This window comes from Vanessa atalanta, chromosome 8 (genome assembly GCF_905147765.1).
Source record: "Vanessa atalanta chromosome 8, ilVanAtal1.2, whole genome shotgun sequence".
Classification (NCBI taxonomy): Eukaryota; Metazoa; Arthropoda; class Insecta; order Lepidoptera; family Nymphalidae; genus Vanessa; species Vanessa atalanta.
The window spans coordinates 795,431-821,690 of record NC_061878.1 but is presented as its reverse complement, the minus strand read 5'-3'; the positions used below and the strand labels follow the sequence as shown (position 1 = coordinate 821,690).

Below are 26,260 nucleotides of genomic sequence, written 5' to 3'. Positions count from 1 at the left end.
TGCTGGGATAAAGGCCTCCTCTCCCTTTGAGGAGAAGGTTTGGAGCATATTCCACCACGCTGCTCCAATGCGGGTTGGCGGAATACACATGTGGCAGAATTTCGTTGAAATTAGACACATGCAGGTTTCCTTATGATGTTTTCCTTCACCGCCGAGCACGAGATGAATTATAAACACAAATTAAGCACATGAAATTTCAGTGGTGCCTGCCTGGGTTTGAACCCGAAATCATCGGTTAAGATGCACGCGTTCTAGCCACTGGGCCATCTCGGCTCTCAAAGAGATTATAATACAATTTAAATATTACTTATAGTATACCATTAAATAAAAAACTATATTTATAATATTCATATTTATTTATTATAATTTAAATACATTTATGGAATAAGCATACGATCACAGTATATATTATTATTACTTTATTAATAGCTTAAATAGATGTAAAAAAATCTAAAGTTGAATATAGACTAGACCCGTTCCTGCGAATGCGAGTGTTAGACGTAATGCTCTCGGCAAGTGAGTTTACATAATGTTGTCTTAGATTTTCGCGATTATTACACATTGAAATAAAACTAGTTTTTAACGGATTTAATCGCGTATATTAATTATTTTAACATCCCGACGTTTCGAGCACTTTGCAGTGTTCGTGGTCACGGGCAGACACGTCTGTTTTATTTCAGTTTAGTTTTATTTCAAGTGAGTTTACCTTTAAAGTTTCTTTCTATCGTTCGTTTACTCAAGACCAAAACGCTCTTTGTTTTGAAAATTCAAGTTCCAACAAAATATGGAGTGTTGCTCAAAGTTCGGTTCGTGAAACGGTGATACGCAAGGACGGTTGTTCAAGTAAATGATCTAGTCTATACGCACCTTAAAATAAAATAATTAAAATTTCTCTAATACAGTCATAGACAAAACCTGTGGCTGAAATAAATATAACGCATTTGAAAATATTTAGTAAATTTTTCTATTATATATAACTAAAATATACACAAACTTTTTTTTTGACATAAAGTAAAGTAACAAAGGTCCCGCTTCTGGTTTGAAAGTTCCTCTCCATTTAAGAAGGTTTAGAGTATGTAGGTTTCCTCACAGCGTGTTGCCTTTAGCGCCGAGCACGAAATGAATCATATAACGTACTTCTACATATTACACCTGCATGCATTCCATTAGAAAAACACAAATTACATGCCAGCCTCAATTTCAGTTGAGTACTTAAGCGTGAATGCGTATCAACTACAATTGCGAATTGTATAAACAAGAATTTATTAAAACTTAGAAGATAAAACAATTGTTATAGTGCCAGTAATCCTGATACTTAATATTAAGAATAATTATTGTTTTATAGATAAATGAGAACAAATCAGAATATTATGTAACGGGTACTGGCCTTACGAGAGACGGTTTTCTCGTTCAAATTTTAAAAACTTTTAGTAATGACAAGATGGTCAGTCTTTTCTACGGTTAAGATTAATCTTGTGTGAAATGATTAGGCTGTTAGAATATTTAGGACAACAATAATTTATGTCACTAAAATATATATATGAGATATATGTTTACCATCAAATAATTTATTAATGACCTCAGATAAAAAAATATTTTTAACTTTTCTTAAATTGTTCATAACCATTCCGTTTTTTAATCAAAGCTTATTGCAAACCAAATAAATGAACTTTATCATTCACTCCCATTCCTTCATGACTCGGTCCCAGTCTTCGTCCGCAATGAACGGTTTGTCGATGCAAGCGATCATGTGCTCGCCGCAGAAGACGCACTCGCTGGCCACGATGTCGTCTATTTCATTCTTGAGCACCTCCCTGAGGGGCAAACCGGTCGACGTGACCGTGGACAGCTCTATGTTGGACAGCACTGCGAGCTGCCGCTGGAGATCGGTCAACTTGTTTCGCCGCGCCGGAGCTGTCGAATAATCATAAAAAACTGCAGTTATACGAGATTAACTCTTGTGTCGCAATAATTCGACGACGACACAAGGTCGGCGCGGCCCGTATCGTACCGAGGATGGGCGCCGTCTCGGCGAGCAGGCAGTCGCTGTGGAAGCGGTGCGCGCACGGGAACAGGTAGAAGGGCCGCAGCAGCAGCGCGATGTCGCACAGGCAGCACGCGTCGCCCACCGACACCAGCACGCTGCGGTTGCGGAACGACTGGATCTCGCTGCGGACCTGGTGCGGGCGGAGCGCTTGCAGTAATAGAATATCAAGAGAAAGCTTTGTTGAACTATAATATGAGAAACGTCTAAGGGACTACTAGAACTGACTATGCGTCGATGTGCATTAAATATATCGAAATAACTTCCGTCCATATGATGGATTTTAGTTATACCTACTTGTTTTCAATGATATTCCGATTGCAATTGCCAATAAAGAACATTACTTTTGACAGATATATATAGCACCTGTCCTATCTGTATAAAATATTTTTGAAAATATATTTTGAATATTCGATAAAAAGACATTTCATATGATCACGGTACAAATTAAACAGTTACTCACATATTCGGCTGATTTCGTTGCGTCTTCCATTTCAGCCTTCAACTCCTCTATTTGATTATTGTACTCCTAAAATAAAAATAAATACACTTCAATATTTGAATTACGAAAACAAATTAAAACTTAAGATCTCTCTGCAACTGTCATGTACATACACTTTTGGAATTAAATAATGTTGTCAGATCAGTACTGAAGCATACGCTCCTTACATTTTTTGATTTGATAATATATTAAACTATATCTTTCACTGTTCGCTGCCCCGCTGGTGTAGAGGATATCTAATAAGGCACTAAGGAGCTGAATTTAAACTACATTTCGTGGTCTGTGTGTAATTAGTCATGTGTAGTGTGCAAGATTAAAATTACAGATGAAAGAAATGTTAGGGTCATACCTGCAGAGATTGACAAATAGGCTCTCTAAAGTGGTCGATGGTGACTACATCACTGAAGAACGGCAGGATATCCTCTATTTTAATAAGAGGACACTCTTCGAGAAGACTCATAGCTTCCTTGATGTCTTGGTTCTTCGTTATCACATGTTCCGCTGTAATATTTTTTACTATTGACCAGTGGAATAAAACAGCAATGTGCAATATTTAAATATGATATATTTTTAATTCAATATTGTTGTGTTTTTTTTATTTATCGTAATAAAACACATATACTAGATGTAACTAAAGCGTCAAGCGAGGCCGACGAAGCAACTCACCGATGCCGAGCCAAAGGCGGCGCTGCAGCGCGGGGTCGTCCGGCAAGTCGGCGAGGCCCTTGGCGAGCGCCACGTCCACGTCGAGCGCCAGCTCCGCCGCCGACTCCCACAGCCCGAGAAGGGCGGACAGCTTCACGCAGGCCTCGGACAGACCTTTCTCTCTGCAGAGCCTGAAATTATTTAAACGATACTAAATCAGAATACTTTTTAGTTATGTAGATCCTTAGGACGTTTGGCACTATCAGTAACTATATTTTGATAGATATATCTACGCGTCCTACTCGTGTATATGCATTTCATAGTCCCACAATTCCAACATGCCGAACGAATCTTTAGCGACTACCAGTGTACTTATTTACCAATGCTCACCTCAGAGCGTAATGAACATCATAGTTCACCATCGACAACTCTTGTCCTTGCCTCACCAGATACCTCATTAGAGCTAGATGGTCGTGCTCGACGTACAGCGTCAATAAATAATTATGTATCGCCCGATCCTTCACGTTAAAGTTTTGTAACATAAATTCTAAATATCTTATAATTTCAGTCACGTGGGCCTTATCATTCTCACACGAGAGGAATGCCGGTAGGAGTTTCGAGGGACTCAGCAAGGGCCCTTGGTCGATCAACGCGTTGACCGTTTGCTTCGGCATTTCCTCCATGAGAGCTGGAGCGAATTGATAGAACAAGTCGGACTTTTTCAAAGACGTGAGCATATTTAGCGCTTCAGTGTATGATTTCTTGTAAATATTTTGGGCGACAACGTTTTCATAGTCCTCGTTGATCACCGTTAATTTGATTAGATTCTGTTTGTCTCCATGCGAGGACATGAGATCGTATACTACTGATTTTATGTGCTGCATACATTTTACCACTTTTGGCTGTAGAAGAAAAACTTCGAAATCGCTTTGTATTTGATGGTATTCTTGCGCATCAGCTTTTCCTTTACGTCTAAGTGTGCCGAGCTGTGATAAATACAATTCAGTCATCCAGATAACGATCATCGATATGAGTGTTTTATCGTCTTCCAAGGCATCTAATCTTTTCCCCAGGTAAACTTTCAACGCATTCACTTGTTCGACTTCTAGGAACTTCAGGCACACAGTTTCAAAACTGCTCTGAGTTTCCGCGTAAATTTCTGCGCTCCTATCATAATCGCCTTTCCCAAAGAGCAGCTCGGCTTGCTTCACGTTGATGATATCGATGAATGCGGGATTATTTTGGCAATATTGTTTCGCTAAATCGAATTGTTCCTTATCGGAATAAATCCTCCAAACATTCCTCTCTTCTCTACTGACTTTGTATCTGAAGACAGCGTTACCGGTGACCGCCCAAATAGTCCGTCTTATTGGATCCTTGACTATATTCTTTAACTTTCCATGTACTTCAGAATATTTGTCTTCATAAACTAGATCTTGATTTAATAGAGACACGGCTTTGACTCTATCAGAGTACATGAGAACCGCGTGAAATTCTGTTAAAACGAAGGATATCGGTGTCGTTTCTTTACTATTTCCATCATCGGATGGATAGTTAATGAGTTCGCTTTGTGTAAAAAGTGAGTTCGAGTTTTGTTGAGATGTTGGATCCAACTGCAAATCAAAACAAGAACTTTAATTGTCTAAGTATAAAAAACCAAGAGTGCTGATACGGACATGTCTTACCTGTCCATAAAATATTCCAGGCTCCGTCAACCATGCGAATGTTTTTGGAGTATTCGTTTTATCAAAATAGAACTGAAGTTTCGAATATTTCAATGTCGAAGGTATTTCTTGGAATCCAGTCTCCGGGGTGGTCAGATATGAATAGAATATGGATTGGAGGGACGGCTTGTCATCTGTTATCATCGCATGTCCAATAAACTGGTACAATCTTGTCGGGGTAGTGACAAAAATAAAGTATTTGCTTGTATTTGATACCCTATGGAATTGGATTCCAGTTATTGGTGTATCTGTGCCTTTACCGATATCAAATATCTGGAAAGGAAACAATTACGATAAGTTTAGATTAAGATTATTGTTAGAAAATCATGTCATTCTTCTTGTAATATTTGTTGTCAATAAAATTAACATATAATTTTATATATTGAATTAGAAACTGTTACTCAATCTCACAGTTATTAAAAAGATTCAGTTATATTAGGTGATTAAAAAGTGACAAGAACAAATAACAATATAACGTGCAAAAGATAAAAAATATTTCGTTACCAAACCATCGATTTCCTTGCCTCCGTATATAGGCAGATAGTTAGGCAGCTTAAGGAGATAAAAACAAATTCATATAATAAACATCATACAATACATATAATTTATAAGTCATCAGGTTATATTGTAAATGTTAACATTGCAAACAACAATAGCCTTTATAATATTCATTATTATACATGCAAAACTAGAACCTGTTGTTATACTCAATACGATTCAAAGTTAAAATCTTTATTAAATATAGAAGGATTAAAATTGCTCATTAATTCATGATTGTCAAATATCTATCACAGCTTCTCCAAAAAATATAAGACTAAGACTAAGCTTTTATCTCTGATGTTTTATTGAGAGGAGTTACATGTTATTAACATGATAATTTTCTTTGAAATGTCATTATGACTAAATCACATAATGGATAATTATTTTATTTGATATAGAGAGCCTTTAGTCTGGGTAAGGAAATAATAAATAATTGTAATTACACATAGTGAGTCAAATTTTAGAAGTACTATTGTATCCAAATTATAATTTACAAAAAAATACTTCTTAATCTTGATTGAATTTGTAGGATATAAATAATAGTACAATAAAACGCTGTCATAAATCGCAAAGCTATATATATATATATTATTTAACAAAGGCAATGAGGTAAAAGTAGATGAAATATAGGTTAAAGGAATTAGTTTGGCCAATGAGCATACTCAAATTTTTTGGCACTTATTGTAAATTTTATATAATTAGAATGTTAAAAAAAATCCATTTTTAGAGCTGGCAATTTCTTAGTGATGCAAGTTTTGTCCATTGTAATTCTAATTGCACTATCCCACCACAAGTAAGACTTTATTTCACATTATTATTTTTTTATTAGATAAATAAAATTTAGAGTACACTTGTTATCTTACCTGTCTCCAATACTGCTGGGTAGCTGTAAACATTTTGTCACTATCAGCTTCAAGCTCAGTCTCCAAAATATGCCCTTGAGACGTACCCAGCAGTATAGGTCCCGTCGTAACTGTAGACTTGTTTTCATAATTCCAACCTACTTCTGTCACTTCATAGTTTCTAGATTTTGTCACTGTCTTGAGCTTACTACTCTTACGATGCAAGTATACTAGTTCTGGGTTGCCATCTTTGTTCCTAGCAGTGAATGCCATGAGAAGATGGTACCCAAGTGGATCGAGGAAAATTGAAGTTAGTTTTGAGTTTGGTTGCACAAATTTTGTGTATTGTATTTCTGAAAATTTAAGAGAAATATATTTTTTTAATTTTATTTTTAGATTATGATTAGTAGATTTTTGATAAATTTTTTTTTTTAGTTTTTAATTATAGTATAAAAATGTTTGAGAATAATAGTAATTTGAGTTATATTGAATTATATTATTTTTAAGATAAAGTATATAAAAATAACAGTATCACTATCTAATAATAATCTTTAGTTTATGTACATGCAAAAATCTTCAAAAACGTTTTATTGCATTGCTTACCTTCATGCTGATCAGGCATCTTCAAATCAAGTCTAAACAGCTTTCCATTAGCCATAGCAAGGACAAGAAAATCACTAGACACGGCAACATGGGTTATTAAATCTGAGGGATTGAAATTCATCTTCTGTTTGGAGAACATTGGTGTGTTATCATTTAACTGCATGTTAATATATCCAGAAGATGTCATCTGTTCTGATGCAGGTACAGAACGCTGGGAAACCTGGGAGGCTTGCTCATATTGATCAAAAATCGAAGTCATCTTAAAGGCCTATTGATAAGTGTTCCTATTGAAAATGCTTCAGATTTTTTAGACTGCTATTACAATTTATTACTTTATAATCTATATGCTTTCAAAAAGCTATTATACGACTTTATAAAATACAAAATACTTTTCAGTTTATTTATTTTTATAAACAAATCGATCATTATCTACTACCTTGTCTTGATATTATTTGACATTTAACTTTATTTGACAACTGACGTTATTGTTTACGTTTAAATACCAATTAGTATGGTTCAATGTAAATGTTTGAAAACTTATATATTGTATTTAAATATCATTTAATATGTTGAGTAAGCTAGTCATTTTTTATTCAATAACTACTTAAAAATAATCATTATTATTTGGCATTCACGATCGTAATAAAAATGTGACCAAATTAAAAATAAATAAGTTCAGAGTACTTCATTTTTTTTTGTTTTCTATTAATATATCAGTGCGATTAAATTATTTTTCGGATACTTCTTAGACTGATTAATATCCAAAACGAATAAAAGTATTTCTCTTTATGTAATTTAAGATTTGTCAATTTATTGTGAGATTTGTATTGACAGTTGACACTTAACAAAATGACAATTTGTTCAAAATAAATATTATTTTCATTTGATTATTTATAGTTTACCGTCAAATTGTTCTCAAATATATAATTTTATTAGCTTAGAATAGGAGATATTATAACTAGTTAATAAAAATGTCTTATTGTACTTTAAACGATTTTTCTTAGAGTTCCTTTTATTCTCTAAAGTATTAAAAATCAGGAGAAATATACACGTATACCGAATGGTATTTTCCTTCTAAACTGACGATCGCCCTAAAATTAAGTCAACGTGTGACCTTGGTCATTATCATTATTTATCATATGCCGCTTATATGTAATTTCACGACATTTGAGTAGTATCAACTTTATTTACAGCCAGAGTATTCAAAATGGTTGCAAGCGCGTTATTAAACTCAACAAAATCTAGTAAGTAGTTTAGGTTTGTATTTACTTTTGAGATAATTAAAAATTTCAATCTGTATGTACATAAAAAAAAATGAAAGTAAGTGGTCAAAAATATCTCAGTCTTAAGTTCATAAAGCATGACATTATATTTACCAATTAGTTCAGACTCAAAAATAGAGTATAGATTTAACATTTAGGTACAGACCTCAAGTATATTTATTTAATTTATTTTCAGTTAATCTTACACAATGCATGAAAGTATTGGTTACACAAAACCGTAGCTTTACCAGCCAGTTGAATGAACAGCAGCTTGCTGTACAGGAATTGGCTAGAAATTATACTAATCAATATCTTAAGCCTAGAGCATCTCAACTGGACCTACAAGGAAGGTTTCCTTTTGATGAGGTAAGTTTTAAACAATATACAAAAAACACCCAACAAAACATAATGTAACAAATTTATTTATATGAGCTAAAAAAATAAATATGTTTCCTTACACAATAATAATTGATGTAAAATAATTTTGTATTCATCATAACCGTTTTAATATTTGAGTAAAATTGTATCAGATAAACTTTAATATAACACTTTAAAAATAATTATTTCCATTATTAAAAAATATATATATTCTTTCATGAGGATTGATTTTTCTACAATGACTATCTATCATAGAAACAATAATAATAAAACAACATTAATTAACATATTTTATGTATTTAGATGTAATAATGCACTCTCCAGCTGTAACTTTTTTTTTTATTATTTACAATTTATGTAAATTTACTATAATTGTTACTACTACATAAACTAGCAACATTAATTCGTAAAGTCTGTAAGTTTAAAGGTATTGTCTAATTTTATTATTCAGTCACTATGGCAATTTTTCTTTCTTTGATTATGATATCAGATAAAGAAATCTATTAAAACAAATAGAGTATTTTATAGATAGTATTATGGCATAGATAAAAAGAGTGATCTTTAAAAGTCTTATATGCATGTCATGACTGTATATTTAGTATTGCTATGAATAATGTGTGTTTAACACGAGCCTAATTAGCTTACTTATTGTTGTTACTATTAGACCTTTAACTATTAAATCCTAAAAAAAAAAAAAACAGTCTGCCGAATATAAGTTTAGAAAATAAAACATTTTATAATAAATATGTACCCCTTTTGATATGTTATATAAATATAAAATAAAATAAACATGATTATTTATTTAATAATAGTATAAAAATATTAAATTTTGGTAAAAAAATATATTTATAAAGTAATGACCTCAATAAAGGTTGGTAATTTCATGGTCTGACCAAATTTATCAGTAAACTTTATAAATATTTACATTTCATCCAAGGTGTTTGTCGCTTTCATAAGAAGGTATAAGACATTTATCGTACATTTTTATCTTAAGTGCAAGCCGGCATATTAATCCCTAAGTACCTTTTGTTCATGCTTGTACTAAAAAGAGGGATTTGGATCAATAAAATATTAAACAAATATATTTCATACATTCATATTTAGTAATTTTCGTTGTATGGACATTGGAAACTATAAACAGCCTTAGCTATTTGTTAAACAGCTATGTTCTATGCGTGTCTTCGATATCGGATATATCCGGCGGTAAATAGATAGTATGATATCTCACAATTAGGTACTGTTTTTTGTCTAACCTTCTGTATAAAAATATATGTTTTGTTTAGTTTATACCATTGAGCGGAAGGTTATGTCGTACATTTTAGTTTAAACGTTTTTATATAGATTTATTAATCAAACTAAAAAAGCCCTTTATTAAAATTTATTATGAACCGAGTGTACTCTGTCAGATCAATATGGATATATAATAGTGCACAATCGAGTGCACACACAGATGCACTATTACGGACACAGTTTCTATTCCCCCCGTCTTATAAGTTGATGAGACGGAAAATTTGAAACGATCGGAATTATATCAGGGACAGGATCAACGAATTTACTTTCTTTCCAAAGTACGGGTTTCGACTCTTTCAAATTTAAAAACGCTTCTGGTTATGTGATTTTTTCGGCAGAAAAATGTAATATGGTGAAAATATAATATTATATTATTGTTGATTATGAATTCCCGTGTTAAAATAATGTTTGTTATGCAATCGTGTTTTCCTACTTTGTAAATACATAATGAAGTGTGTCGGACTCTAATATTATAAATAGTATGTTCTAAACGAGTTTTTTTACGTAATTGGTCATAACAATTTTTACAAAATAACTAATCCAGCAGTATTAAAGTCAGTTCGATTTGTAGCCTTTAAGTTTGATAACAGTATTTTAACAATATTACAAATGAATAGAAAGAAAATGTGTTGATTGAATGAGAAAGACATGATAATATCATCTAACTTTTTTATTTATATAACCATTATAACTATTGTATTCAACCACACGACACACAACCTTAACTTAAGCTTAGATAAACCACAGAATACACCGATAGTATTTCGTGATTCCGTTTCGTTTGTGAAAATCCGTTAGTCTTTGTAGATATTATTAAAAATCTAAGCTTAAATATTAGTTACCAATAAAAAAAAAAAAGTTATTATTCAATGAACCTCCTAGATGAAATAATAATGATAATATATAATTTATCTTTGTAAATATTTTTTAAATTTGAAATATGTTTATTTGCTAGATAAAACATATAACCAAACTCGGTTTAATGGGGGCGTGCGTAGATGAAAAGTATGGCGGCCTCGGTCACGACTACCTGTCATTAGCAATCGCTGTCGAGGAACTATCACGTGGTTGCGCTAGCACTGGCATGATAGTCTCAATACATAACTTCCTGTACGCCAACTTGGTTAACGAGCAAGGAACGCCGGAGCAGAAGGAAAGGTTCCTGAGCAATTTCACTAAGGGATCAATTGGGTGCTTTGCACTGAGTGAGCCAGGTTAGTATTAACTTAGTTTTCTATTTGATAGATACCATTACTATTTAACTATTAAAACTGTCCATAAATTTAGACTTAGATTTTAGACTTTTTATCGTAACTAATATTTTTAATGAATGGAATTTTAAATGCATGTAATGTTTGCTTTTATATGATTTTACATACGCTGAGCATGATTATAATTTAAGATGTAACTAGTTAAGTATGAAAAGATGTAAAAATCGCTAGCAAACCTTATAAATAAATAAATAAATAAATGCACTGCTATGACCCTTGCCAAATTTTCCAAAGGACTGCCCCTTTGGTTCTTTGGTTAAGAACAATAATGGAATTGAATACTTTAACGGCTCTTAAAAATATGAAGCAGTTACTACCAGTTTCTCATAACGTTGGTACAAGGAACAAACACAATCTTGTTACTCCTGTTACTCGATTGCATAGAGTCAGTAACTCTTTTGTTGGGCAATGTATACGCTTCTACAACAGGATCCCAGAAAGCGTTCAAAATGCTTCTGTTGCGAAATTTAAAAAAATTGTTAAGGAACGCTTGTGTGCGAAAGGTTACTATACAATTAGTGAGTTTATGTTTGATGCACACCTTGGGAATGAAACGATCGCCTTCTGGCTGTTTCTACTCATATACAATTATGTATATAACTAATTTGACGTAAAAAAAAAAAAGTCCCGCTGAGTTTCTTTCGCCGGTTCTTCTCAGGTCAGGGTGTTTTCTTTTTCCGGACCGGTGGTAGTGTTTTACTTGACAATCAATAAGAAAGTGTAATACTTGTATATTGAATAAAGGAATTTGAGTTTGAGTTTGCGTCAAGTATTGCCATATTTTAAAGTCAATGTCTTGCACTTACAATGCCTCGCAAAATATGGACTTGACGATGTTGTATTCCTTGTATCTATAATCACTCGTACGCACTCTTTAAATAGACATGACCTTGTGCTTATAACACTTTGGGAGAATAAGCACTAAACTCTCCCAAGGGAGTGGAGATTTTCCTACCAGTAGAGTATTTATATGCTTGTACTAATGTTTGGCAGTTGAATTGTATCCAACTTAGACGGGATTTAAACGCAGTCCGACGACTAAGAATATTTACATCAAAGCTAAACTTTTTTGGTGCAGTATATTGAAATACCCGATTGCTGGTTGCTAAAATTTGTTCAACACACCAGTTTATCTCTGAAACAATAAACTAACCGTCGTAACCTTTGGTTTCTTAATAGGGTGTCATGGGGTTCCAAATTTGAATTTATAATGTGATGTTTTGCCTGATATAGAAATGGTTAACCAAATCATTTGATTACAATCAAGATGCGGGCAGTGACGTAGCGAATATAAAGACGACAGCAAGACGAGATGGTGACTACTGGATCCTTAACGGCAAGAAGAGTTGGGTGACATCCGCCGTTGAAGGCTCAGCGACTGCGGTCTTTGCCACCTTCGACCCTGAACTTAGACACAAGGGACTGGCTTGTGAGTTTAAAGTGAATATAATTATATGCTATTCACAAACATGTGTAATTTTTTTTTACTTCTTTTTGTCATAATAATTATACAAGTCAAATGTACTGACTAATTTTAAGTATATAATGTCTAGCTTGTGACGTTTATACTGTAGCTAATTTCTTACAGGCTTTCTCGTTCCTCTCGATGCAGAGGGTGTGTTTAGGGGGAAGAAGGAACCCCTCATGGGCGTGAGGTGTGTATTTATTAGTTTTCCTTCAGTTGGTTCACTTAACAACAATGACTTGTGTTGTTTTCCAGTTTTAAAGGAACCTTTGAGAGTTTGTAAAATTAATTATAAATTAACAACTAAAAATACTATCTTTATTTATTTCTTAAGAACCAAATTCCCTCTGTAATGTGACTCGACCTAACCGCGCCCTATAATTGTAAATCCGACCAAGTAGTATGTCAAACGGGGCATATAAAACAGAATTAAAGCTCGGGTCACAGGGCGGCCACGGCGTGCGATCTGACGCTGGACGAGGTGCGCTTGCCGGCCAGCTGCTTACTGGGCCAGGCCGGCGACGGCTTCCGGATCGCCATGCGGCAGCTGGACCAGGGCCGCATAGGCATAGCGGCGCACGCTGTCGGTTCGTATGACTCGTAGATCAAGATTCATTAATGCTTACGTACAGATGAAGCAGTATTATTAACAGGATATTGTCACTTAAAGACGTTTTTTCATATTTGTTTTTATTCTATAAAAATACAGCGACGAGTTTATATATAGTTATCCTTTATGAAGTTTTCACTGCGAGACGTGTTAAATTCTCATTTGATGAATATCGTCGACCGAATCAAAGCATAGCTTTCCTCTGCGAACAGGTATCGCCCAGGCGTCCCTGGACACGGCGATCGCCTACGCAAAGGAGCGGGTCGCCTTCGGCAAGAGTCTGACGGCGCTGCCGTCGGTGAAGGTGCGCAAACGGTCGAATCGCAGACGACTCCCCCCCCCCCCCCCGAACGTTGAGCCGAGCAAACGCACTCGTTGCAGGACCGGCTGTCGGACATGTGCATCCTAGTGGAGTCGGCGCGGCTGCTGACGTGGCGCGCGGCGACGCACGTGCACACCAAGCACAGCGCCATGGCCAAGTACGCGGCGGGGCGCGCGGCGGCGGCGGCGGCCGACCACTGCGTGCAGGTGCTCGGCGGCCGCGGCCTGTCCACGCGCTACGACGCCGAGCGCCACTACAGGTACCGACTCTTGACAGTTCGCTTCCTTCCTTTTTTAAAAGACGTATTTCATAACGCTCGGTTCGGTTATTGATTCGCCACCTCGCCTTTCGTGTTGTCGGCAGAGATGCGAGAGGCACCCAGATATACGGTGGCGTTACGGACGTGCAGAAGCGTCTCGTGGGACACTTCCTTCTCAAGGAGCACGATGCCCTCTGATGCGACGAGGAGTCTGTCAGCTAGACGCGCACATCGCACTCGACCTTACGGAACATGCTACGATAGGTATTGGATCATTTAAAAACATTTATAATAAGTTATTGTATGAAAATAAAACAATACAATGTATTTTTATCAATTATATCGTAAATATATGTACAGGTAAAATATCATGGAACCAATGATTCGTTGAACATAGACAGTTTAATCTACAGTCAAACGTCAGTATTTTGTCCTTGTCTTTTGTCCGAGTGTACCCGGAAGAGTAATTGAGCCAACATTATTTTAAGCGCAAGTTATTAAGTACTTGGAGCCAATGATTGGTGCCACATTAACAGTTAAATAAACTAGTCCACTTGCTATCAGATTGCACATTTGCCTGTGTGTTTATTTATTATAGAAATATTAATAATCTGTTATTCTGTTTTAAATGTACCATAAACAAAGACTTAAATATATTCATGTGAGCCATACAGTTGTAACGTGCGCTTGTCGTAAGACACGTTTGTTAGCTATTGAAGTGAGTGACAAAATAAACAACAGCGGTATTTTAAATACATTTCTATGTTACAGGAATTCTATGGCGTATAAAGTAATAGCAATAATTTATTAATTTTATTGCAATGTTATTTAAAAATACCATTTTTATTGTTTTTTTTTTATTTGTGTTATATGTACTTTGTTTTAGTCACAAAATATAAATATGCCAAATATAACGACATGTCAACACTGGAATTGAAAGTAAATTTATAATAATATAAGCACATTTCAAATGTATGAAAACAAAGTATATTTAATACTAGTTTCTGCCTGCGGCTTTTCCCACGTGTAAGAATTTAATGACAGAAATGATATATTTAGTTTAAACGAACGTCTAACTGCTTTTAACAAGTTTTATAGTGGCCGTATATAATCAACTATAATTCCTTAAGACTGTTGATATTGTCTTAAATCGATTGATATTTCACATTTAAAATTGAATGTATTACAACTTTGTGTGAGAATATCTTGATAAGGCTGAGAGGCATTTCTAGTATAAGATTTAAATGGGCATTCCAAATATTATATGATTTGTTAATTTGGCTGTAAATCAGGTTGAAGGATTTTTTTTTTTTTTTGGGTTTTGAATTGTTTATATATGTTGTTTTTTTTTAACTTATTATTATTGCTAAAATTGGATGTTTCATATCAAATATGACAATAAAAGTATGGTTTATAGTAAAGGATGTTGTATTAATTTTAAAACTTTAATCTTAATATTATGATTATATACAAAATTATATTTACAGTTTATAAAATCAGTACTTAGGTAATATGTGATTTTTATGCTATGTTGTTAAAATTTATAAATAAATATATTTTTTTATAATTACAGAGTTTTTATTTAAATATCAAGAAATATACATTTAAAATAGATAAGAAAAAATATATGTTTATGGAAAGTAATAAACGAGAAAAGGTTTTTTAGTATTGCCATACTGAAAAAAATACTAAATAAACATAAAACTTATAACCTAAGATGCAGCGCGTTTTTAGGAATGATTTATTAATATATTACTAAATAAGTTTCACACGCTTCAAATTTAGATTATTCACGTTACAAACGTGAATTTGATATTGTATATATTATGTGTCTGAACTGGGTTTTATCAAACCTATTGATAAAGTAACTAGAAATAGTAGTTTTCAAGCATCGATTATTTTTAGATAAGTTTTATAGATAACAAAATATAATGGTTGGAGACGCAACATTAATTAACTCGTATTTTATGCTGCGTGCATTATCTGTTCCGTTGCAACATATTATTATCTGTGATATAGGCAATATCATAGATAATATATATATACTGAATTTTTTTATGTGGCTTAGACGACACGCCTTGTATATTAGATGGTGCTAGTTTCCATACAAATATTTTTTGCTATCCTTTGTACTTCACTGTCACCCCCATGGGCAATATGTATCAGTTCTTAATCACATATTTTGATATCGACTTTTTTAAATGAAAAACAAATCTTTGAAACTTAATATAAATAATTACGCATCAGCAGATTATCTGTTCTCATAGAATTATTATATTTCATTAAAACTTAAGATAATGTTTTAAAGTTTAAAAATTGCTAACGATATATATTTTTTTAATTACTTGTTTGTACGCGCAATTCTGTTTTTTGTGAATTTTCAATATATACTTGTAAGATTAAAAACGAGGATCGCAGTTAACCTAAATCCTTAAAAAAAAAAAAAAAAATATTCCATTGCAAAAATAATTTAACTAAGCGAAATAATTTAAATTATCAGTATATAGACAAAAAAAAAAGAGTTTAAAACGCTTAGCGCTTTTAACTTCTAATTATAATAATGTGCTGAAATATTACTCAGTTTGATCTTTTCTTAAATTCTTTTAATTGTAATTATCTTCTTACTACAAAACTATCAAACTATCTGAAAAGTTATGCACTGTACGTCAAAGAAAAATATAATGGGACCTGGTAAGAATAAAAGAGGAACCTATCCTAATAGAAAGTACAGTTTAAAGAACCCAAGTCGATTTAACGGTTTTCGAGTAATCGGGGAACATGCAAAAAAACCGACAAACAAAAATTTTTTTTTGAAGTCGGTTAAAACCAATTCTGTGACATTGTGGTCAATATAACGCTTACATTACCTGCAGCTTGCCTAGCTAATAGTAATGATCATTATATTGTTTGACTCGTTCGACTATAATACGCCTCTTATGTTCAACCCACGCCACATTTATAGCTTCGAAGTTTCTGTTCGCAAATATTTAGTTTTTTCTATTATTATAGAGTTTACAGTTGAGTTTGTGTTACATTGTATTACAAAATTGAAACTGAGTTTTGAATAATATTAGTTTGTTAAGAGGAAGTTTGTGTTAAATGTTTATCTCATACACCAACCTAACTTTTAGTATTCTAATCCCTTTCTATCTAGTATACGTCACTTTCAGCAATGTACACACGCATCACCAATGCCGCGATAGCACAAAGATAAAAGGAATCTTATCATTCCACCTCGATATCGAGCCGTACGTAGATGTGTTAATGTAAAGATTTAAAAATACAACATGCGCGCCATAAACAGTTTGACATTTTATTTTTTAATTTTCAAAATCGTTCTTGCTCAAGAGGAAGTGACAGAGGAAGTGCACAGATTAATAAAAGTGTGTGAATATTGTACGTGCAGTGAAATACCAGATGTTGATGGTACTCATTTGGTTTTAAATATTCAGTGTTCTGAATTGGACAGAATTGAAAATCTTGCTGATTTAGACAAAATACAGTGGCCCGATAATCCGAATGGATTGAAAATAGCGGCAGCATTCGAAGGCTTGGGACTTTCCACTCTAGGCAAGTGAGTAAACAATTTATGTACTCTATTTTATCTTTAATATACGAAATATAGTTCCAGGGTTACACTAAAGCTGAATCATCATAAAGATAAAATTCTATGGAAAAATGTATCATAGTTTTCCTCGAACATTTATAAAAAGCAAAATGAAATACTATCTCATAACTTTAAATTTCAATTTTTTTAAGGCAATCCGATGTAAGATTTATTGCTTCGATTTTAACATAATTGAGGCTTGAGTTCTACTTGTAATCTGTATGTATGTTAGATGTTTCATTATTGAGTCAGCTAGTAGGTATAATCTGTATTCTATACTGTAGGTATAAATCGCCTCGATTCTCTTAACTGTTTTATCTCTAACCCCATAAATATTACTTTAAAAGCGATGAACCCGTATTTATTCCTTTTTAACAAATACATATCGTATTACCGATGTTTTTTATTCTGCTCGGCGGGATCATAGGGACAATTACTTGAGAAACGGTTATTAAGTTTTACTAATGCATTATTGATCACGAGCTATAATTAAATATTGAAGCCGTCTAGAAAAACTACAACTTTAAAAAAAAATATTCATAATTGTATAATAATCCTATATCAAAATAATAATCAAATACATATGTTCTATCAATTGTATATAAAAAAAATATATTAAACTTAATGTAAAAACTATATTGAAGATGTAAATAACGTTACTTTTAATTTCAGCTTGTTTTTGGGTTCTTATAGTATGCGAGTAAATAAAAGAAATAATTTTTTTAGGCACATTAGCAGCCTGTAAATTTTCCCACTGCTGGGCTAAAGGCCTCCTCTCCCCTTGAGGAGAAGGTTTGGAGCATATTCCACCACGCTGCTCCAATGCGAGTTGGCGGAATACGGAATAAATTAGACACATGCAGGTTTCCTCACGATGTTTTCCTTCACCGCCGATCACGAGATGAATTATAAACACAAATTAAGCACATGAAAATTCAGTGGTGCCTGCTTGGGTTTGAACCCGAAATCATCGGTTAAGATGCACGCGTTCTAACCACTAATTAAATACAATATAATATTACAAATGAATATTTAAACTCTAATAGATTTATGTTTGTAAAATCCTATTCAACACCGAAAATAGTGCAACAAAAATATCTTTCTACTAGTAACTATCCTATAGTATTGTAATTTTTTATGAATTATATTTTATAATTGTTCGCTTTATTTCATACTACATTATCGATCTAATCCTCCGAATCTGTTTGCAGAGTGGGGGCTTCGAAATACATATATATTATCCAAACTTAAACATTTATTATATAAGCTACCAGACCCTTCGCACATATTAATTTAGACCAAACCTTAAAGAAAAAATATACACGTAAACCTTCCTCATGAGTCACAGTCCATTGATGAACACAACCGTATAAAAATGCGTTTTTTATTTTTTTTATTTTGTCGCGTACATAAACGCGACGGTAGGCCTTTAATTTATAATATGTATAGATAAATGTAGTAGACACGTTACATAACATAAAAAAAGACAATTTACATAAAAACGTTAGTGTTAGTAGGTAATAAGTAGCTATTTTATTAATAACATAGAACAGTACAAAAAGTATGTACACTGGAAAACTTGACGTTAATAGTATACCTATGTACTTATAAGAACGGTTATCAGCTGTTATCAAATATATTTACTCACCTACCTTTGTTTATCCATTGATATATTATATTTAAAAATGTTTATTCTGATTCATTCACCGCAATCAAGATGTTTTAGCCTTCATTTGACATTTGTGGGTGATAGGCACTACCCACGTGGAGCTGTTCATACGAAATTAGTCTAGATATATATATTTTATAGTGCTTTTATGATACTAGTTGAATAAATACTATAATGATTTTGAATTTGTGTTATTATTAATCAAACCGTGTAATAGGGTCATTCTAGATTTCGAACCGGTAATAGTTTTACGATTAATAAATCTTGTAAAATTAAGACACAGTGCCTATTATTATTTAGATTTTGTAGTTTGCGTATTTCTGCACAGCATTTCTTAAAATGAACTTATTTTATAATAATTATTGAATATGTTAGAGTAAAATAACTACGTATTTGCTACAAATATTTATTTTGCTTATTTACTTTTTATTGTGATATCAAGATTGGACACAATAAAAAGCCTAAATATTAAGTTCAGACAATTAAAATTAAGCCGAAAGTCCTAACTCTAAGTATTTCCAGTTACGACAAAAAGTCAAGACATATTAATCGTTAGTAATTTCGATTAAAGACTATTTTTATTTAGTTTAAAAATAACTTGATTTTTAAACAACGTCGTAATAAAGTAAACGCTAATACGATCGAAAGCTATCACGCTCTCTTGGAGGAATGACAAACGAAATTTTAAGTAAGTTTTACTTCGCTATAAATCGATGTACAATCGAAAATTTTTCTTGACTTGTTTTTTATTAAATCTCTGTACATAAGTAAATAAAATATATTATGCTACTAAAGCTATATAGTGCTTGTAAAGTGTATAATCATCAATCAAAATTCCACCTTATTTGATTGGTGAAACCGTTTTAAGTTCCAACTGAATCTTACTACTAGATTTGACAATTGTAAAGGTACTCTGTGAGAAGAAACTCACAACAGAAAACGAGCGAGAAATGTCAGAATGGGTTTTATGATATTTACTGTAATCATTATAAATTTTATATGATACACGTATCAAAATGTCGTATCACATACGTGGATGGTCAATATTTCAGGAGTGAGATACGAAGAGAATTGTTACATAATTAAATGAAAACTTGTATTAGTTAGTAAGAACTCACTATCATCGATTAAAAACACGAAAAACACGATTTTGTTACTTGTTGACATATTTAGCATTATATAGCCTATTCCAATAGAAGTAGGAAATAAGTTAAACAAACCTTAAATTTTCGTATTTCACGCGATTTGCTAATAACTCAGCTATTGTGCACTATTAAGAGTTAATGATTAATCCTAATACAAGACTATTGCACTTAACCACTTATTTCCACTTATATTTTACTTCCAAAATTTCAATAACAGTTTCGTCAACGTTCAAAGCGCCATTATCGCAAATCTACATAAAATAGACTAATCAAGCTCTCGACCAATGATATCGCGTCAATTTACTGTCAAATGTTGTTTATTTGGCTTTTTGCTGTTATGTTTCAAATAGAGAATGCATATGATATATCATAAATAGTAACAATAATAATATGTGTATTATGTAACGAAATTAAATGGTTAACGTCTTTTCCAATAGTAAATAATAATTAATATGCTTGACGCAAACTAAGAGTAACTATTGTTCTATTTTGGCTTTAATAATAAATATAATATGAAAGTTAGTTAACTCTGTGCAGGTTCGCAAATTAAACAACGTGACATTCTCACCTTGATTGATGGCGCTAAAACAAACTTGGCAGTTCAGTAAAGGTCATTGACACTCATGTACCTAATTATTAATTTTAACAAACTGATTACGTTGATGTTATATGGATTAATATAATATTACAAGGAACTTATCAATAAGTAATACTAATGTGTGTGGCTGTGAGGTGCAAATCTTCCTAACTACTAAATTTTTTAGGCTTTTAGATGTATGGAGGGTAAGGGATGGATATTTGGAAGATAAAAGTAGCTAAGCATGTGTCTATTGACTAGAGTTAGATATTAATGGAGAAAAATATTATTTTAAGAATTTCATTTGACAATAATATGTTTACGAAGCGTCTAGCGATGTTAAAAAATTCTTGGGCTATTGTTGTCCCCACTCCTAGCACAATCTATAAGCTTAATTATAGGGGTAAATATTAGTAATTCCTTACAATTATGACACAATGATAGCTACTACTCTTTTTTTTTAGAAAAAAAACAAACTAATTCGTTTGGGTAATCATTATTATAAATAAAATAAATAACTAGAACAACAAGATCTGTTAAATTAACTCATACTGAAAACCATGATGAAGGAAATATTATACAATAACCACAAGTAACACATATGTTAATGAATAAATCATTCGTTTCAAATCAAAAAAAATGTATTATTCTCGGCATAGGCTCGTTGAAGATTACTTATAGCAGTAAGTATATGATATTAAATATAAACGTTATCATTTTATGTAAATTTACTTACTACGTTTAGCTTGCGTCATCACTATCAAATAACGGACAAACCTCACATCATAAGATACCTAAGGAGGACCTTGTCTGAAAAAGTTTAAGGCCACGAATCTATATCATTAAAATATAATTAGTTTTCACGTTCCATTTTGAATATTTTTTTTAAATTGAGGCGAATTGTTTATCTATTTACCTCTCTAGGAAATGCAAAATTTGACTATCCTTCTTTTTATCTCGCATGACCATCAAAAATCAAGACTGTCAAGTGGTAAATTACAGCGACATTAAAAATAGATTATATGATGTAATCTGGACCTCTGGCAGTTTATAGCGCAGTCAATTGTTATAGCTCGTATTTATTTAATGACACCACCACTGCAAGAATTCTGCATTGTCCTCAACACGACTATATTTTACGTAATTATAGAACGATAACGATAAATACCATCAAAGTTTGCCTGCTTGCTCTGTTGCAAAAAAAAAAACACAATAAAAATATCTATCAATGATACAATATTTTCATTATAAATTAGGAATTCTGAAAAGTAACTGAACTCTGTATTAAGACTAACGAATTCAGTTTATTCTCTTCGGACTCTAACAAATGGTTGATTATAAAATATTATACTAGTCGAAGTTCTGTGATTGAAAATGTATTAATCAATGTAAGGAAAAGTTATGCTTCTTACAATGCGAATGTATAATAGCTAAAGTGATCCTGATCACTTATCGTGGGAAATCTTGTTTTTTAACTTATTTTTTATTTCTTTAACTTATTACACAATTGTTAATAAACTTTATTAAAAATAGATTTGTGCGTAATTCGCTCTAAACTCCATATTTCTTAATAAATTTCAGGTTACCGCCTAATTCGCAAGTAGAAACTCTGAGATTCAGTAACAATGCCATCAAGACATACTGGCCGGACCCGTTCAGCGACGTCCCAAACTTGAAGAAATTATCTTTTAGCCAAAACGAACTAGCTGAGATGACCCCTGACCTTTTCACCAATATCGAAAGCTTGGAGGATTTAGATCTATCCTACAATAAATTAACAGACCTAAATCCCTTAGATTTTAAATTTCTACATAATGTAAAAAGATTGAATTTGCAAAGCAATCTTTTGAAGAAAATTCCTGTTGATGCGATACAGCCAATGGCTTTACTAGAGGACTTGGATCTCAGCAAGAACGGCATTTTTGACTTATTGCTTAGAAGAATTGAAAGTGAGCCACTTAGAAGAATTACGAGATTAAATTTGAACGGAAATAGAATTCGATCGGTTGTAAAAGAATCATTTCCAGAGAACAACAATATGTAAGTATGCGTAATATGTAACAGTCGATACGTCATTTGAATCATTCATCAACTAGTTAACATTAGGTTAACAGTAGGTTTAACATTTTGTAGCTAAACAGAATACAGTGTTATGGAAAATATATGCAACGTCCTTTAATACAATAAACACAACATCGTGGCCTTCTTTCAGAGAGCTCCTGGATTTATCTAACAACATAATTGAGGTAGTCGAAGAGGATTCCTTATTGTCCTGCATCAATTTAAGAGAATTGAATCTTGCGCAGAACAACATAACGTTTACTTTCGCTCTACCGCCGACGCTTCAAATCGCCATATTGAAGATAAACACTTTATATCACTGGCCAAAGTTTCCAAGCAATATCACCTATATTGATTTATCATACAATCGATTGTCCGCTCTTTACGACGAAAGTAACGTCAACTTCAATAACCTAGAGGTAAAGATGATGGAAACATGTAATTACTGTGTTCTTATATAATTTGTCTGATTTGTTTATCATTTTAGGTTCTCAGTATAGGCGGAAACCAAATAAAAGATTTCAATATAGAAAATAAATTGCCCAAACTTTTTAGTCTTGATATATCATACAACCTAATTACAGATGTACCGAAATGTTTGAGCAGCCAAATATTTCCCAATTTAGAGGAGTTACGCTTAGATGGCAACCCAATAGAAAGTATATATTTTAAAAACATTTTGGCACTAAAGACTTTGTATATGAATGATCTAAATAAATTATTTGTGGTTGAAGATAAGGCTTTCAGCAACGTAATTGGACGCAATAATGAAGAGTTATCGCAGGAAAATAATTGTTTTACCCTATTTTTATCAAACTGTGCGTCTTTGCACAGTATACAAGAAGGTGCCTTTGATGGAACATCTTTGTGCATGGTAAGTATCCATTTTTAAACGTACCTAAAATGTATGGTCTCTTTTATAAAAATATTAAAATTATGTGTCGATTCTTAGGTAATTGTATAGGTAAAGCCATACTTGAACAGTATATATTAATTTTGAATCACTTTACGAGGTTTCATAATTAACCTTGTAAATTTACCATTTAAAAGTGCTTGTTTAAGCCTACTTGAATAAAGTATATTTTGATTTCACTTAATCTTTGAATCGGTATCTGTCACCAGCATAAGATCACGTGCAAAAATAAACATTGTATTTTCAGTTAGACATAAGCAAGAACAATCTAACAAGTCTGTCCAAAACGTTACTCGACTGGCCATCGTTGTCAGAGGGAGCCAACTTGCAGTTCAATCCATGGCACTGTTCTTGCGAGTTGCAGTGGCTGCTAGACGACCTACTGCCTCAAATGTACCAAGCTAACTCGAGACTTCTGGCTGAACTAAGGTAAAATTTATTTTTGGTAATTGCAAGATACTATTTATTACTGGAGTAATTTTAAGTAGTATTAAATATGTATTTGAGTTCTCAAAATTGGTAGGTGCTACTGAATTTTAATGGAATATCGGGGATTTTTCGTTTTCTATATACAGCATATTCCTTTAACGGAGCACTTGTACTTGTAACGAAAACCAAATATCTTTTATCTAACTAGTATGCAAAATGGACAAAGATAATTTCTAAACTCTTCTAGTAGAGTTAGAGAATGTAAATGTGGTATTTAGTGCTCAAGACGATCGGATTAAGTGGCCCCTTCCCTAGTCCCTCGATCTTGTTATTTAGTCCGATTTTATTGTTAAAGCAATTTCATCAGATCGTTTGATGAAATACAAAGTACATACTGAACAAACATGATCGACTAGGTCGATAAGCACCTAAACCGATTACCGTGAGTGGAAATCGGCAAGAAACCACAACAGCCCAATTTAATAACTGAAAATACGTCTCGAGATAGAGATGATTGGAGGATAAAATACACTGCACCGGCCAAAAATAAACGGAAAAGCGAAAACAAACGATGTCAAGCTAGTTTAAACTAGTTGGAAATTCCGAATTAATCAGGATTACCGTTGATGTGAGGCAACCGTGTTTCAGATGCGGGTCCCCGCGCGCGTACTCGGGGCTGCGGCTCGTGCACTGGTACAACTGGACCGAGCAGGCCATGTGCAACGACCTCTACATGCGCGCCGGCCCGCACGGCACCTACGTGGTGAGCTGCACAACTGACTTTTCATTCCTAATTCTTTTTTGTTGGATATTCAATTGATTGAATTCAAGCACCTAATATTACAGAACTGATTCAATTAACAATAATTTGTCCATGTATTTTCAACATTTCATCCGAATATTTTACTTTATTTAAAAATATATATTTAATCGATATTATACAGTTAATACAGTTTATTGTATTTCAAACTTAAATCTCCCACTAACAATAAGTATAAAACTGAAGGTAGAATTAGAATCTATTTGATACGAAAATGTAGAAGTTGTGAGTTTTAGCAGTTTGACACTTTTAAATTGATTAATATGCCTCGCTGCTGCTATTTTTATAATTATGTATATTAAATTTTATAGTGGCAAAAAGGGCCATATTATCGAAGTTAAGCTAAATACGATTAATTTCCTGCACTTTCCAGGTTGAGCCGTCATCGGACCCAGGATCAAAGGTCACCTCTCTCACGCTAATCCTCGCTGGTTGCATCCTTGTTGCGTTACTTATCGCGATCGCCTTATTCATTTACCTGGTGAAGAGTCGAAGAAGACATAGAATCAGGCAGGCTGCTTTGAACAGAAAGAGACAGAGCACGTCTGACGAGAAAAACACTAATGGCTTACAAAGAGAACAGTTCACTGCGTTGAACAAAGCTTGAACATGTGCCATGTCTATAGATACCTTGTTGCCAAATGATTGAAGTTAAAATACGTTTAAGAAACGTAAAGGTATTATCATAGATGGTTATCACGTTAGTGGTAGAGTAAAGTTTTAAAAATGTACATTTATTTTTATCAATGAGAAAAAAAAATTATCTTTACATTTTTAAGTAATGTAATTTAAATTAATCTTGTAGGTACCTCTTTTAAAAATTCTGTGGATTAGTTTCTAATTAGTTCGTTGGAATATTTTTATATTCACTTTAGCTGTTAGTTATAACAGGACAGTGCTAGTCAAATATATGTATTGTAAAATCTATATATTGAAAAGTTAATTAATTGATATTTCGGAAACCTCCATTAATATTACAAATATATAATAAGATTTTTTTGATATTTGCGTGTTGCACGCACGATCTAAATTGGCCGGGCTGTAGTTAGTCACTAGTGACTGTGCAGATATAGTTTTTAGAAACAAAAGAAAATACACATGCTTACCGTTTTACGCATAAAAGTTAAGGAAATATTTATCCATTTCTATTTTTTATTACTTCACATGAACAAACACCTCAATGTCGGGCAATCTCAGTGTTGGCAACTTCAGAAAACAATTTCAATTACTCATATTAATTGTCCTTAGATTAAAGCATTTTTTTATACGTCTAATATAATGT

At 32.9% G+C, this 26,260-nt stretch overlaps 3 protein-coding genes across 8 annotated transcripts; 2 read left to right on the top strand and 1 right to left on the bottom strand.

Moving 5' to 3' along the window:
- Positions 1-404: 404 nt before the first annotated feature.
- Positions 405-7,342, bottom strand: LOC125066062 (vacuolar protein sorting-associated protein 18 homolog). 2 transcript variants are annotated; one of them, XM_047673963.1, is made up of 10 exons: positions 6,901-7,342; positions 6,319-6,650; positions 5,420-5,467; positions 4,877-5,188; positions 3,582-4,804; positions 3,213-3,382; positions 2,896-3,047; positions 2,508-2,573; positions 2,012-2,177; positions 405-1,914 (listed from the first exon to the last, which is right to left on the bottom strand). In XM_047673963.1, the coding sequence occupies exons 1-10, from the start codon at positions 7,157-7,159 to the stop codon at positions 1,679-1,681; spliced, it is 2,964 nt and encodes a 987-aa protein (XP_047529919.1). In that variant the 5' UTR covers positions 7,160-7,342; the 3' UTR covers positions 405-1,678. The 2 variants fall into 2 exon arrangements, with proteins under 2 accessions (XP_047529919.1, XP_047529920.1); XM_047673964.1 differs by lacking the exon at positions 5,420-5,467 and having other exon boundaries at positions 407-1,914.
- Positions 7,343-7,798: 456 nt separating this feature from the next.
- LOC125066064 (short-chain specific acyl-CoA dehydrogenase, mitochondrial-like) lies at positions 7,799-22,445 on the top strand. 5 transcript variants are annotated; one of them, XM_047673967.1, is made up of 11 exons: positions 7,799-8,144; positions 8,359-8,528; positions 10,786-11,044; positions 12,369-12,530; positions 12,690-12,756; positions 13,002-13,153; positions 13,389-13,480; positions 13,558-13,757; positions 13,862-13,993; positions 17,925-17,931; positions 22,334-22,445. In XM_047673967.1, the coding sequence occupies exons 1-9, from the start codon at positions 8,108-8,110 to the stop codon at positions 13,953-13,955; spliced, it is 1,233 nt and encodes a 410-aa protein (XP_047529923.1). In that variant the 5' UTR covers positions 7,799-8,107; the 3' UTR covers positions 13,956-13,993; positions 17,925-17,931; positions 22,334-22,445. The 5 variants fall into 5 exon arrangements, with proteins under 5 accessions (XP_047529923.1, XP_047529926.1, XP_047529924.1 ...); XM_047673970.1 differs by lacking the exons at positions 17,925-17,931; positions 22,334-22,445 and having other exon boundaries at positions 7,799-8,018; positions 8,094-8,157; positions 13,862-15,220; XM_047673968.1 differs by lacking the exons at positions 17,925-17,931; positions 22,334-22,445 and having other exon boundaries at positions 7,799-8,018; positions 8,094-8,144; positions 13,862-15,219.
- LOC125066063 (leucine-rich repeats and immunoglobulin-like domains protein sma-10) lies at positions 16,720-26,057 on the top strand. Its single transcript, XM_047673965.1, has 7 exons — positions 16,720-17,331; positions 22,337-22,795; positions 22,968-23,235; positions 23,304-23,690; positions 23,977-24,158; positions 24,807-24,921; positions 25,352-26,057. Exons 1-7 carry the CDS (start codon positions 17,045-17,047, stop codon positions 25,583-25,585), a joined length of 1,932 nt encoding a protein of 643 aa, XP_047529921.1. The 5' UTR covers positions 16,720-17,044; the 3' UTR covers positions 25,586-26,057.
- The last annotated feature ends 203 nt before the right edge of the window (positions 26,058-26,260 follow it).